This window comes from Oncorhynchus nerka, linkage group LG9a, assembly GCF_034236695.1.
Source record: "Oncorhynchus nerka isolate Pitt River linkage group LG9a, Oner_Uvic_2.0, whole genome shotgun sequence".
NCBI lineage: Eukaryota > Metazoa > Chordata > Actinopteri > Salmoniformes > Salmonidae > Oncorhynchus > Oncorhynchus nerka.
The window spans coordinates 23,096,005-23,111,592 of NC_088404.1; the positions used below are offsets into that span (position 1 = coordinate 23,096,005).

At 42.8% G+C, this 15,588-nt stretch overlaps 1 protein-coding gene across 4 annotated transcripts in view; it reads left to right on the top strand.

The window, feature by feature from the left end:
- Positions 1-15,588, top strand: part of LOC115134070 (EF-hand calcium-binding domain-containing protein 4B-like) — a 40,317-nt gene that overhangs the window by 16,527 nt on the left and 8,202 nt on the right. For 2 of the 4 annotated variants that reach the window (XM_029667656.2, XM_029667655.2), the window contains exons 5-14: positions 623-769; positions 2,083-2,173; positions 2,412-2,507; positions 3,552-3,739; positions 4,241-4,312; positions 4,846-4,894; positions 5,095-5,180; positions 5,589-5,940; positions 6,743-6,875; positions 12,876-12,957. In XM_029667656.2, the coding sequence (XP_029523516.1) occupies positions 623-769; positions 2,083-2,173; positions 2,412-2,507; positions 3,552-3,739; positions 4,241-4,312; positions 4,846-4,894; positions 5,095-5,180; positions 5,589-5,940; positions 6,743-6,875; positions 12,876-12,957 (1,296 nt within the window). Of the gene's footprint in view, positions 1-622; positions 770-2,082; positions 2,174-2,411; positions 2,508-3,551; positions 3,740-4,240; positions 4,313-4,845; positions 4,895-5,094; positions 5,181-5,588; positions 5,941-6,742; positions 6,876-12,875; positions 12,958-13,335; positions 13,495-15,588 lie in introns of all 4 variants that reach the window. The other 2 variants (XR_010464693.1, XR_003864292.2) reach the window with 2 other exon arrangements.

Genomic DNA, 15,588 nt, shown 5'->3' on the forward strand with positions numbered 1-15,588 from the left:
AGGAATGCTGACAATTTACATCAGATCGGTTTGTGCACCAACCTCTGGTGTGTCTTCCTGAAGTTGACATGGCGTAGGAGTCTACTGTAAGGAGTCTTCCATGGCGGAGGATGATTGTTTTGTCTTTCCACACATTCACCTGCCTTTTACAATACAATGTTCAATAGCAGTCGTTATCTGAACACTGACGTGAATACCTGGGCACAGACAAAGATGGCTTCAAACCGTCAAAATAGTTGTTTTCTTCTAACCGGAAAGGGGATTTTCAAGGCCAAGATCATCTTGCCCAAATGTACATTTTAAACAAATATGTAAGCATGGTTGCAGGCAGCCCACAGCCACCCACTGCCTGCCTGTCCACAGCCACCCACTGCCTGTCCACAGCCTGCCTGCCTACATTGTTCTAATTGTTCACATTGACCTTGTCTTACAAGAAAATCTATTCATGGCTCTATTTCTATGTCCGTGTCTCCATACAATTCTACTTCAAGTATAATTCAATTTCTTTCCTCCATGAAGAACCTCAGTACAGTTCTTCTACAGAAATCGAACTGCAGTATACAGACTGTATTCCAGGTCTTGTCATTCAGGCTAATCTTTGTTCTGACCCGCTTCCCATCAGCCCTGGTGAGGTGCGTAGTCTTTGGGCCCAGCTGAGGAGGGACGAGCCGCACCTCCTGTCCAACTTTGAGGAGTTCCTGGCCAGAGTAATTTTACAGATCACAGGGGCCAACCAGGAGAGGATGGAGATGGAGAGTGCCCTTAAAAGGTTAGAAGCCTACTACTTCATTCATCAGATATTGGTGCACATGTAGGATTTAGGCAATTAGCAGCCCACTGTTGTCTGGTCCCAGATCTGTTTGGGCTGTCTTGCCAACTCCTATAGTCATTGGCAAGGCAGCATCAACAGACCTGGGACCAAGCTAGCTCTAAATGTTCCTTTACAGAAAACCTCATTGCCTGAGTAATGAAGGGCGAAGTAGCCTACTGCATGTACTTGCTATGTGTGCCAGTTAGACTTTTATGGCATGAGGGCATCTACAGAATGGTCATCCCCAGGTATGTATCTGTTTTTCCCTGAGTTTTTTTCATTCTATTACTAAAAGCATAACTTTTTCTTCCAGATTTGTAGTCCTTAGTTAAGCCAGCTAAATTCCACACATTGAGTGTTAGTCCTGCCTTGGGAGGGTAGAAGTGTTAAAGTTTTACAGTGTGGGTGCAACAAACATTTACTTCAAGAGACACATTTACTCAACCTTCCAGTTCCAAAGCCATGTTAAGTGTTTGTGAATGTTCTCCCTAAACGCCAACTTTCTTCAATTCGGGCAATATGTATGGCAATTTTACACAAGGAATACTACTCCACAATCTCTTTTCAACAGAGCACAGCTTTTGTACCACAGTGGTGCATTATCACACAGTTTCACATAGTTGAAAAGCATCCAGTTCGGTGGGCTGTTTCTGACAGAAATGAATGCAAATGTTTCATAAGAGAGAGAAAGTGTGGCTCACACTTTGCAGCTGTTTCAAAATGTATTGTCAATGTCTTTCTTGCTGTATTCTGAGCTGTAGACACGCAGGGATGTTTAATTAAAGCTGACCAGAGTAGTCAGGCCTGGTATGTTTCAGTAATTACAGTTATCCCTATTATCTTCAGATGTGAACTGCATGTAATGCTAGACTGATAATAAGTGTTATTTTTTCATGGTACTCCCTTGAACATCTATTTGTTGCTGTGCCTGTTTGGAATGCATCACAATAGGTCACAAATACCTACTGTATGATTGAAATGGCAGACTGGAAGCTCATGTAAGATCTCAAGTACGGAATTTATACGCTGCCTATGCATGTGATTCTATGCCTATGCATGTGATTCTATGCCTATGCATGTGATTCTATGCCTATGCATGTGATTCTATGCCTATTGCATGTGATTCTATGCCTATGTATGTGATTCTATGCCTATTGCATGTGATTCTATGCCTATGTATGTGATTCTATGCCTATGCATGTGATTCACCAAACTAACGGAATATGCTGTATTAGCATTAACAAGATGAAAATATTTCTAAATCCGAACAGGAAATCAGCAACACATGACGATGAGATCCATCGCTTATATGAAGAAATGGAACAGCAAATTAAAAAGGAGAAGGACCGGATCTTACTGCAGGTAAAGAGATCTCCCACTGAATACAACACACACTGAGATCTCTCTCACACACTCTTTCTCTCAAGCTCTGTCTCACACTCTTTCTCATACACTTTTTCTCACACACTCACTCTCTCTCTTTCTTTCTCTCTCTCTTTCTCTCTCTTTGTCTTTCTCTCTCTCTTTCTCTCTCACACACACTCTTTCTCTCACACTGACTCTCACTCTGTTGCACACTGACTCTCACTCTCCACTGCAGGACTCTGAGCACTTCTTGTCTAGGAGTCAGGATCTGGAGCATCAGCTGTCCAGTAAGGAAAGGGAGCTGGATCAGATCTTCCAGAAACAAAGGAGGGTGAGTCGGGACACCAATGATGAGAAATTGATCATCACTGGCATCACAGTAAAGGACAGAATTCTACTGTACAGAACATATCATTATTATTTATTAAATCACATTTTCCTGAAAGTGTTTTGAACAATGTGAAATATCAACTCTGATTGATCTGGAATTAATTGTGACCAGCCTTATTAGTAGACTTGAAGCTCTAAGAGCTGTCCCTGAGTGTCTGCAGCTTACTCTCAAATGGAAATTAAATGATGATAATACGCAATGATGATAATACGCAACAATAACACTATCAAAAACAGAACTCCACGGAAGCTTTTAAAATGAATTAATCAAATGGAAAGGAGTCTTACCAGTGCATCTTAATTTGCTTTATAAAAGGAAACAAGGCCTTAACTTGTACTGTTCCCAGGTCACCTAAGCCTTCACTCAGATCTCCCTGGCACCATCCACATTCCTCTCTGCCAACCAGAAATTGAATGGCAGAACATTGACTGGATTGGGAATGTCCGTTGTAGATATTCTATTTCTATGGTGCCAACACGTCTCTGTAGAGCAGGCATACAGGCGCTATGCTGGCTAGCCTAATCAGTGTCGCTAGATAAAACATCTCTTATGTTGTTGTGTTGGATCCGTTGTGACACTTATATATTTAGAACAGTGATAGTAGTGTTTGAGGCTGCATTCAGACAATAGCCTTATCTGCGTGTCCTCACACAACCCCTGGCTTCAATGGATGCGTGTCAGACCAGACCAGTATGTGTTTAGAAGATATCATTTGTTTCATCCTTTGATTCATCAATGCTTGGTGTATCATAGCAATCGCACATTGATCATACTCTACCAATCATAGACCCCAGACCATGATTGTTACTGCATAGTAGCATCTGGGATATGGTGACCCCAGATCAACTGGCCTTGCCATTCTTCAACACAGATATCAATGAAATGAAAGTGCAGGTTATTGTAGTGCGTCTGCTTTAGGCTGTAGTGTTGTTTTGTGTGTTGTCACCTCTGCTTGTCTCCTCTGTGACCGTGTCCTCTACCCAGTGGGAGCATCAGTGCCGGGAGCTGCACAGCGAGCAACACGTGACCAAGGTGGAGAACGTGGCACTGAAGCAGACCAATGAGGATCTGGCCCAGGAGCTGGAGCACACCAGTCAGGAGCTGAGCCTGGCCCAGGAGCAGCTGGTCCTCCTGCAGGAGCAGTCCTCACACCTGAACCAGGAGAGGGAGATGTAAGTATCTGGATGGCTGGCTGTGTCTTTGATCCTGTTTGGGTGCTTGTTTCTCCTTGTGAGTCCACTTCTTAGACCAGTGGTTCCCAACTCCGCTCCTTGAGTACCCCAAAAGCCCCGTACAACCATACCTGAATCAACTCATTGAGGGCCTGCTAATTTGTTGAATCAGGTGTGCTTGTCCAGGGCTACAATAAAAATGTGTACTGTTTGGGGTACTCAAGGACCGGAGTTGGGAACATCTGTCATAGGCCCTACTTGCGTTCAGTAGCGTCTATAAATCACATGATTATGAAGGCATAAATGTATAAAAGCCTCTATACCTAAATTTATTTTGATGTAGTTCTGTCTGTGTGATGTACTTGTCTGTTAATGTTCTGTATTATATAATGTTTTATGTTCTGTTTGGACCCCAGGAAGAGTCGCAGCTGCTAGCTAATGGGGATCCTAATGAAATGCTGATATTATAACTTGAATATGTGTATTTGTTGTCCAACACAGGGAGATGTACCGGGTCACAGAGGGATTGCAGAGGGAGCGAGCGAGCCTGCTGAAACAACTTGACCTGCTGAGGTAAAAGTGGAGATGGAACAGACAAACACACACACACACACACACACACACACACACACACACACTAGGAGAGAGGCAGTGGGTTACTGTATATCAGTTCAGAGCCACTACTCTCCAAATCAAGGAGCAATGATCATACTGTACAATACTGAAGGTTATGTTATATTCACTACAAACCAAGGCCATCAATCCAACAGACCGCATTGACCTCAGGCAAACTCCTCAAGCTGTTTTATACTAAATCATGAGGCACGAGGGGTGTGGTACATGGCCAATATACCACAGCTAAGAGCTGTTCTTAACCACGACGCAATGCGGAGTGCCTGGAAACAGCCCTTAGCAGTGGGAAATTAGTCATACAAATGTAATTAGAACAGTAAAACGAAATGTTTTGCCATACCTGTGGTATACAGTCTCGTATACCATAGCTTTCAGCCAATCAGCATTCAGTGCTCCAACCATCCAGTTTCTAACTGCTTAGAAAGTATGTATTTCTGTTGCAATGAACCCCTTCCTTGTTATATTATCTTCAGGGAAATGAACAAGCACTTACGAGATGAGCGAGACATGTGCTCTTATCAAGTAAGTATACACATGTGCAATGTATTTATTAATCATTCTCTTTTTGTGAAATCCCCTTCTATATATCTACAGTATCTGTCTGTCTCTATCAAGTTTGATAGATACTAACCTAAAAACATGATTCCTTGAAAAGCATGGAATCTAGAAAACATTTTCAATCAAATTGCAGATGAATTTGTTTTTGTTTTGTTGTTTTGCAGAAACTGAGGAATACTGTTAAAAATCCTGCTTGCAACCTGAGACCTGGATCAAATACTCTGAATCCCTTTGACAGAAAGGCCTTTAGGTATACTATTTGCTTAGAAAGGCTTTTAATACAAATTGAATGGATAGTGCCTGGTGCTGTTATGGAAGCCTTAATTGATACAAACGTTCAATTCACCTACAATACACTCTTGTTCAGTATGAATATGACTGTAGTTATTAATAGTGAATGATTCATATTTTCTAAGTAGGTGGCATTGCAAAAAGCCAAATAAAGCACGTGAAACAGATTTCACGTTGGACAGAAAGCTGCTCAATAGGGCTGCAGTTTAAGTTCTGTGTAGAACGTGTCTGTACAGTATTCACATTGTTCTTAATATATGCAAATGCCTGTAAGTCCATTCACATTCTACATCCATACCATTGTACTCCAAAAAAAGCATTTGAGCCAATTTCCCCATCAATTTCCATCTCATCCCTGTCTCTCCAGTGAGGATGAGGAGGTAGTGCTCCCCCAATCTAAGAGGAAGGGTCCGGGTGGAGTGAATGGCTACAGCCTGGAGGACGTGGTGGATTCCAGACCCCTCCACAGACCCCTCCAGAGGATCATCTCCATAGAGGAGGACCACCTACCCCAGCTCCTACAGGATAACTACCAGACTCAGCTCTGGGAGTGGCATGAGGAGGCCGAGGAGGAAGAGCACATAGAGCTACAGATGACCTCTATAAATCCTCCCAGTTCTCCTCCAACGATGGAGCAGCAGCAGCCAGTTGACACCAGAGAGACAGAGATGCCTACATCCCCCAGGGGCCAGCCTGTCGGAAAGGAGACTATGGGGAATGTAAGCATGTAGGACCAGGGCTCAGATAGAGACACAACATCAGTGTTTGTATGAAATTATGTGGAGAGACATTGTGGTCTGTCTACTGAATAGACTAGAAGGATTCAGTTGGCTTGGCATAATTATCCTCCATTTGAAGTGAAAGAGATTGTTCAGCATTTTCACATTATGTTCCCTCCAGGGTTGTTTGTAGGTCACCAGGTTTTTGTTTGTTCTCCTGACCCCGTAAAGAGAGGTGTGGGGGAGGAGTGTAGGTGGATGTACAGCACAGTGTGTTCACAAAGCTCTGTTTTTCCAACAGACCAGACCTGAGATAGGAACAAAACAGTCACAGGTGTTGGGTTTCTCACTTTGAGTGAGTTGACCCCGCAGTGAACCTCACAAACAGGATTAGCTACTTGTATTAGTGTTTGTTGAAAGTGTTTCCATGATTTACTGTCGATTTTAGAAAATTACTATGTATTTCAAGAACTTTGTGCAACTTTGTTTTACTATAACAGAATAATATAATAGGATAATAGTTGTGGAGTTTCTTGGAATTAGGGGGCTAATTATGCAGTGTTCATAATATGTTCAAATATGCTGCTCAATGCTCAAATATTTGTTGCCATGTCGTCGTTTGCAGTGTACTCTCTCCCAGTATATATCGAATTGGATACTTGCCATCTGAATTATCCTGGTAATTACTTGAGGAAAAGTAGACTTGAGTACATAGTGAGTAGTGAGTTAGTGAGTTGGATGAAACTTATAATATGAAGTCTTAACACACACCTCCCTCTTTCACTCTGTGTTGTGTTTCCAGGAGGAGGGTGCAGCGTTGGCCCCAGACCGCCTGTTTAAGATCGTCCTGGTGGGCAACTCCAGTGTGGGGAAGACCTCTCTCCTCAGGCGGTTCTGTGATGACTGCTTTTACCCAGGCACCTCTGCCACCGTCGGTGAGTGGCCTTTCCAGGCTTCCTTTTCTACAGCAGAGCAGGGTTGTGTTCATTAGGCACCAATGGAACAAAACCAACTGAAACAGAACTACCTGGAATTGTTGTAGAAGAATCATTTTATTACATGTTGAAAAATGTTTCGCTACGGTGTGCCCTAATGAACACGACTCAGAGCCGAGCCCAGTCCTGTGGCTGGTTGACCTCACCCTCCCTCTCACATTGGCTTTACTCACTAAGCACTTTAAGATGCTGATTGTTTAACACTGTGGAAAGCTGATTATGTTGTGTTGATCTTGCACTTATAGGCCACAGCCTATTAAGCAGAGAAACCATATTGTGGTGCTGTATATTGACTGACTTGACTCACACTGACCATGACTTGGATTCTTCCGATTGACCTTTCTGTTGTACTGTAGGTTAATGTTGCACACCCAAAACGAGTTTGTTCTGTGTGTGACTGAGAGCATACTCAATTATGTCATGACTCACCATACCATTTTATATTGGTTTAATTCAATGAAGTTTTTTCACTCATACAGTGCTGTGCAATCCCATCGTAAGTCAGTGCACCATTCTGTATACATGAATCAAGCACACTGGAAGTGTATTGGGGATCGTTTTAAACCAGTAGAGCTGGGCAGACCAAACAGTGTAAGTTGTAGTTTTAAACCAGTAGAGCTGGGCAGACCAAACAGTGTAAGTTGTAGTTTTAAACCAGTAGAGCTGGGCAGACCAAACAGTGTAAGTTGTAGTTTTAAACCAGTAGAGCTGGGCAGACCAAACAGTGTAAGTTGTAGTTTTAAACCAGTAGAGCTGGGCAGACCAAACAGTGTAAGTTGTAGTTTTAAACCAGTAGAGCTGGGCAGACCAAACAGTGTAAGTTGTAGTTTTAAACCAGTAGAGCTGGGCAGACCAAACAGTGTAAGTTGTAGTTTTAAACCAGTAGAGCTGGGCAGACCAAACAGTGTAAGTTGTAGTTTTAAACCAGTAGAGCTGGGCAGACCAAACAGTGTAAGTTGTAGTTTTAAACCAGTAGAGCTGGGCAGACCAAACAGTGTAAGTTGTAGTTTTAAACCAGTAGAGCTGGGCAGACCAAACAGTGTAAGTTGTAGTTTTAAACCAGTAGAGCTGGGCAGACCAAACAGTGTAAGTTGTAGTTTTAAACCAGTAGAGCTGGGCAGACCAAACAGTGTAAGTTGTAGTTTTAAACCAGTAGAGCTGGGCAGACCAAACACAGTGTAAGTTGTAGTTTTAAACCAGTAGAGCTGGGCAGACCAAACAGTGTAAGTTGTAGTTTTAAACCAGTAGAGCTGGGCAGACCAAACAGTGTAAGTTGTAGTTTTAAACCAGTAGAGCTGGGCAGACCAAACAGTGTAAGTTGTAGTTTTAAACCAGTAGAGCTGGGCAGACCAAACAGTGTAAGTTGTAGTTTTAAACCAGTAGAGCTGGGCAGACCAAACAGTGTAAGTTGTAGTTTTAAACCAGTAGAGCTGGGCAGACCAAACAGTGTAAGTTGTAGTTTTAAACCAGTAGAGCTGGGCAGACCAAACAGTGTAAGTTGTAGTTTTAAACCAGTAGAGCTGGGCAGACCAAACAGTGTAAGTTGTAGTTTTAAACCAGTAGAGCTGGGCAGACCAAACAGTGTAAGTTGTAGTTTTAAACCAGTAGAGCTGGGCAGACCAAACAGTGTAAGTTGTAGTTTTAAACCAGTAGAGCTGGGCAGACCAAACAGTGTAAGTTGTAGTTTTAAACCAGTAGAGCTGGGCAGACCAAACAGTGTAAGTTGTAGTTTTAAACCAGTAGAGCTGGGCAGACCAAACAGTGTAAGTTGTAGTTTTAAACCAGTAGAGCTGGGCAGACCAAACACAGTGTAAGTTGTAGTTTTAAACCAGTAGAGCTGGGCAGACCAAACAGTGTAAGTTGTAGTTTTAAACCAGTAGAGCTGGGCAGACCAAACAGTGTAAGTTGTAGTTTTAAACCAGTAGAGCTGGGCAGACCAAACAGTGTAAGTTGTAGTTTTAAACCAGTAGAGCTGGGCAGACCAAACAGTGTAAGTTATAGTTTTAAACCAGTAGAGCTGGGCAGACCAAACAGTGTAAGTTGTAGTTTTAAACCAGTAGAGCTGGGCAGACCAAACAGTGTAAGTTGTAGTTTTAAACCAGTAGAGCTGGGCAGACCAAACAGTGTAAGTTGTAGTTTTAAACCAGTAGAGCTGGGCAGACCAAACAGTGTAAGTTGTAGTTTTAAACCAGTAGAGCTGGGCAGACCAAACAGTGTAAGTTGTAGTTTTAAACCAGTAGAGCTGGGCAGACCAAACAGTGTAAGTTGTAGTTTTAAACCAGTAGAGCTGGGCAGACCAAACAGTGTAAGTTGTAGTTTTAAACCAGTAGAGCTGGGCAGACCAAACAGTGTAAGTTGTAGTTTTAAACCAGTAGAGCTGGGCAGACCAAACAGTGTAAGTTGTAGTTTTAAACCAGTAGAGCTGGGCAGACCAAACAGTGCAAGTTGTAGTTTTAAACCAGTAGAGCTGGGCAGACCAAACAGTGTAAGTTGTAGTTTTAAACCAGTAGAGCTGGGCAGACCAAACAGTGTAAGTTGTAGTTTTAAACCAGTAGAGCTGGGCAGACCAAACACAGTGTAAGTTGTAGTTTTAAACCAGTAGAGCTGGGCAGACCAAACAGTGTAAGTTGTAGTTTTAAACCAGTAGAGCTGGGCAGACCAAACAGTGTAAGTTGTAGTTTTAAACCAGTAGAGCTGGGCAGACCAAACAGTGTAAGTTGTAGTTTTAAACCAGTAGAGCTGGGCAGACCAAACAGTGTAAGTTGTAGTTTTAAACCAGTAGAGCTGGGCAGACCAAACAGTGTAAGTTGTAGTTTTAAACCAGTAGAGCTGGGCAGACCAAACAGTGTAAGTTGTAGTTTTAAACCAGTAGAGCTGGGCAGACCAAACAGTGTAAAACCAGTTGTAGTTTTAAACCAGTAGAGCTGGGCAGACCAAACAGTGTAAGTTGTAGTTTTAAACCAGTAGAGCTGGGCAGACCAAACAGTGTAAGTTGTAGTTTTAAACCAGTAGAGCTGGGCAGACCAAACAGTGTAAGTTGTAGTTTTAAACCAGTAGAGCTGGGCAGACCAAACACAGTGTAAGTTGTAGTTTTAAACCAGTAGAGCTGGGCAGACCAAACACAGTGTAAGTTGTAGTTTTAAACCAGTAGAGCTGGGCAGACCAAACACAGTGTAAGTTGTAGTTTTAAACCAGTAGAGCTGGGCAGACCAAACAGTGTAAGTTGTAGTTTTAAACCAGTAGAGCTGGGCAGACCAAACAGTGTAAGTTGTAGTTTTAAACCAGTAGAGCTGGGCAGACCAAACAGTGTAAGTTGTAGTTTTAAACCAGTAGAGCTGGGCAGACCAAACAGTGTAAGTTGTAGTTTTAAACCAGTAGAGCTGGGCAGACCAAACAGTGTAAGTTGTAGTTTTAAACCAGTAGAGCTGGGCAGACCAAACAGTGTAAGTTGTAGTTTTAAACCAGTAGAGCTGGGCAGACCAAACAGTGTAAGTTGTAGTTTTAAACCAGTAGAGCTGGGCAGACCAAACAGTGTAAGTTGTAGTTTTAAACCAGTAGAGCTGGGCAGACCAAACAGTGTAAGTTGTAGTTTTAAACCAGTAGAGCTGGGCAGACCAAACAGTGTAAGTTGTAGTTTTAAACCAGTAGAGCTGGGCAGACCAAACAGTGTAAGTTGTAGTTTTAAACCAGTAGAGCTGGGCAGACCAAACAGTGTAAGTTGTAGTTTTAAACCAGTAGAGCTGGGCAGACCAAACAGTGTAAGTTGTAGTTTTAAACCAGTAGAGCTGGGCAGACCAAACAGTGTAAGTTGTAGTTTTAAACCAGTAGAGCTGGGCAGACCAAACAGTGTAAGTTGTAGTTTTAAACCAGTAGAGCTGGGCAGACCAAACAGTGTAAGTTGTAGTTTTAAACCAGTAGAGCTGGGCAGACCAAACAGTGTAAGTTGTAGTTTTAAACCAGTAGAGCTGGGCAGACCAAACAGTGTAAGTTGTAGTTTTAAACCAGTAGAGCTGGGCAGACCAAACACAGTGTAAGTTGTAGTTTTAAACCAGTAGAGCTGGGCAGACCAAACAGTGTAAGTTGTAGTTTTAAACCAGTAGAGCTGGGCAGACCAAACAGTGTAAGTTGTAGTTTTAAACCAGTAGAGCTGGGCAGACCAAACAGTGTAAGTTGTAGTTTTAAACCAGTAGAGCTGGGCAGACCAAACAGTGTAAGTTGTAGTTTTAAACCAGTAGAGCTGGGCAGACCAAACAGTGTAAGTTGTAGTTTTAAACCAGTAGAGCTGGGCAGACCAAACAGTGTAAGTTGTAGTTTTAAACCAGTAGAGCTGGGCAGACCAAACAGTGTAAGTTGTAGTTTTAAACCAGTAGAGCTGGGCAGACCAAACAGTGTAAGTTGTAGTTTTAAACCAGTAGAGCTGGGCAGACCAAACAGTGTAAGTTGTAGTTTTAAACCAGTAGAGCTGGGCAGACCAAACAGTGTAAGTTGTAGTTTTAAACCAGTAGAGCTGGGCAGACCAAACAGTGTAAGTTGTAGTTTTAAACCAGTAGAGCTGGGCAGACCAAACAGTGTAAGTTGTAGTTTTAAACCAGTAGAGCTGGGCAGACCAAACAGTGTAAGTTGTAGTTTTAAACCAGTAGAGCTGGGCAGACCAAACAGTGTAAGTTGTAGTTTTAAACCAGTAGAGCTGGGCAGACCAAACAGTGTAAGTTGTAGTTTTAAACCAGTAGAGCTGGGCAGACCAAACAGTGTAAGTTGTAGTTTTAAACCAGTAGAGCTGGGCAGACCAAACAGTGTAAGTTGTAGTTTTAAACCAGTAGAGCTGGGCAGACCAAACAGTGTAAGTTGTAGTTTTAAACCAGTAGAGCTGGGCAGACCAAACAGTGTAAGTTGTAGTTTTAAACCAGTAGAGCTGGGCAGACCAAACAGTGTAAGTTGTAGTTTTAAACCAGTAGAGCTGGGCAGACCAAACAGTGTAAGTTGTAGTTTTAAACCAGTAGAGCTGGGCAGACCAAACAGTGTAAGTTGTAGTTTTAAACCAGTAGAGCTGGGCAGACCAAACAGTGTAAGTTGTAGTTTTAAACCAGTAGAGCTGGGCAGACCAAACAGTGTAAGTTGTAGTTTTAAACCAGTAGAGCTGGGCAGACCAAACAGTGTAAGTTGTAGTTTTAAACCAGTAGAGCTGGGCAGACCAAACAGTGTAAGTTGTAGTTTTAAACCAGTAGAGCTGGGCAGACCAAACAGTGTAAGTTGTAGTTTTAAACCAGTAGAGCTGGGCAGACCAAACAGTGTAAGTTGTAGTTTTAAACCAGTAGAGCTGGGCAGACCAAACAGTGCCACATGAAACAGCTTGTGAAGACACGTGTTCCTCTCCTGTCGTTCTGCAGCCTGGTACAAACAGCTCCACATTTCTTAATATCCTCTCTATTTAGGCCCTGCTTGGAAGCATTTGATTCTCAAAATAGTCATACGATTCTGAGAATGTATTTTTGTTGTTGTTGAGAAAGTCAGATGGATTTTGAATTGTGTGGTCCCTTTAGAACAATATACAATATCCGATCAACTCCTGTTGACGCAATTGTGACGCAAGCATTGACAAAAACCATGTTGTTCCTCCGTTTCTATTTGAGCACTGGAGACAAATGTAGTCGATTTGGAATCATCAATGGATAAGTAACATTTCAGACATTTCCATATAAAGTTCCACATGTTATCCTTTGAAGTTCCTTGTTTTATCCAGATTTAGCCCGGAAATCAATTGTTGGTTCCTTTCATCATTTTTGTATCTTATTATGCGCCAATCATTTCTTGTTTGCTTTTGAAAATGAATATGGATACAAAATTACAGGGACAAAATATTATTGTAAGGCAAAAGATAGTAAATGACTAAGTGACTTAAATCAGATGAATGCTATCTTGTCCGTCCTGCATCATCAACAGGCATAGACTACAGTGTGAAGACGATACGGGTGGACAACAGCCAGGTGGCGCTGCAGATGTGGGATACAGCAGGACAGGAGAGGTGGGAACTCTACTGGGTGGATTTACACATGTTCAACCTTTTGCCTCAGCAGCTTTTATTTTGCTACAAGCAGTTAGGCTGTATGGCGCACTACTGCTACTATGGTTAAATGTCAGTATTTTAATGAGACAAAAGTTTTAAAAGGTCAAATGACATGTAATGTTGTGCATGAGGATCAAATACAAAATGGGGGAATTCTCGGTCTTACAATTACTCCCTTCTCCACCACTTCAGGAGAGGACTATCAGAATGGTCCTGCAATAGATAGCAGTCATTTTACAGGCTCCTGAACAATTCTACTATTTAGTGTTTTTTTTGCGCTGATCGTAACTTTTTTTGTACATAATGTTTCTGCCATCGTTTCCTATGATCGAAAAGGGCTTCTGGACACCAGAACAGCGATCAATAACCTTGATTTGCATGAAGATTTCTACTTCAACAAGTCGTAGGCACTGGACATACTGCTCATCCCGGACCAGACCATAATCCCAGAGAAAAGAGAGGCTGGCATGCGGGCACCCTGACAAAACTACATTGGCGAGTACATAAACCGCCTCTACACTCAATAGAGAACAAACTGGACGAGCTCTGTTCAAGACTATCCTAACAACGTGACCTGAAGAACTGTAATATCTTATGTTTCTCAGAGTTGTGGCTGAACAAGGTCATGGATAATATACATTGAGTGTACTAAACATTAGGAACACCCCCTTTTGCCCTCAGAACAGCCTCAATTCGTTGGGGCATGGACTCTACAAGGTGTCGAAAGCGTTCCACATGGATGCTGCCCATGTTGACTACAATGCTTCCCACAGTTGGCTGGATGTCATTCTTGATACACACAGGAAACTGTAAAGGGTGAAAAACCCAGTAGCGTTGCAATTCTTGACACACTCAAACCGGTGTGCCTGGCACCTACTACCATACCCAGTTCAAAGGCACTTAAATCTTTTGTCTTGCCTGTTCATCCTCTGAATGGCACACCTACACAATCCATGTCGCAAAGCTTAAAAATCCTACCCTTCATCTACACTAATTGAAGTGGATTTAAACGGTGACCTCAATAAGGGATCGTAGCTTTCACCTGGTCAGTCATGGAAAGAGAAGGTGTTCCTAATGTTTTGTACACCCAGTGTACATCTAGCGGGTTTTTCCATACATCGGCAGGACAGAACAGCAGCATCAGGTAATCTCAAAAGGGGAGGTGTCTCTTTGTTAACAACAGCTGGTGTGCCATCTCGAGGTTCTGCTCGCCTGAGTTAGAATACCTAATGATAAGCTATATATAGACCATACTATTTACCAAGATAGTTTTAATCTATATTTTTCATAGCAGTCTTTTTAGAATCACAAACCGAGACTGCACTCAATGAGCTGTATAGGGGCCATAAGCAAACAGAAAAATGCTCATCCAGAAGCGGCGCTCCTAGTGGCCTGTGATTTTTAATGCAGGTAAACTGAAATCCGTCCAACATAATTTCTACCAGCATGTCACCTGTGCAACGAGAGGTGAAAAAAAACTATAGATCATCTTTACTCCACACACAGAAACGCATATAAATCTCTCCCTCACCATAACTCTATCCTCCTGATTCATGCTTACAAGCAAAAACTCAAATGAAGTACCAGTGACGTGCTCAATACAGAAGTGGTCCAATGAAGCAGATGCTAAGACACAGGACTGTTTCGCTAACACAGAGTGGAATATGTTCCGCCATTCATCCAACTGCATTGAGGGTTGTACCACATCAGTCACCGGCTTCATTAATATGTGCATTAACGACATTGACGAACCATCAAACAGGCAAAACGTCAATACAGGACTAAGATCAAATCTTGCTACATCAGCGCTGACGCTCGTCAGATGTGTCAGGGCTGGCAAACTATTATGGATTACAAAGGGAAACCCAGCTACGAGCAGCCCAGTGACGCAAGCCTACCAGATTAGCTGAATGTCTTCTATGTTCACTTCGAGGCAAGCAACACTGATCCATGCATGAGAGCACCAGCCATTCCAGATGACTGTGTGATCACGCTCTCCGTAGCCGATGTGAGTAAGACCTTTAAACAGGTTAACATTCACTAGGCCGCAGGGCCAGATGGATTACTCAGAGTATGCTCTGAGCAGCTGGCAAGTGTGTTCACTGACACTTTCAACCTCTCCCTGACCCAGTCTGTAATACCTACATGTTTCAAGCAGACCACCATAGTCTCTGTGCCCCAGAACGCCAAAGTAACCTGTCTAAATGACTTATGCACCGTGGCACTCACATCTGTAGCCATGAAATGATGTGAAAGGCTGGTCATGGCTCACATCAACACCATCATCTTGACACCCTGGACCCACTCCAATTCGCATACCACCCTAACAAATCCTCTGATGACGAAATATCAATTACACTCCACACTGCCCTATCCCATCTGGACAAGTGGAATACCTAATGTAAGAATGCATTCCATTGAATACAGCTCAGCCTTCAACACCATAGTACCCTCCAAGCTCATCATGAAGCTCAGGGCCCTGGTTCTGAACTCTGCCCTGTGCACTGGGTTCTGGACTTCCTGACAGACCAACCCTAGGTGGTGAGGTTAGGCAACAACACATCCGCCATGCAGACCCTCAACACGTGC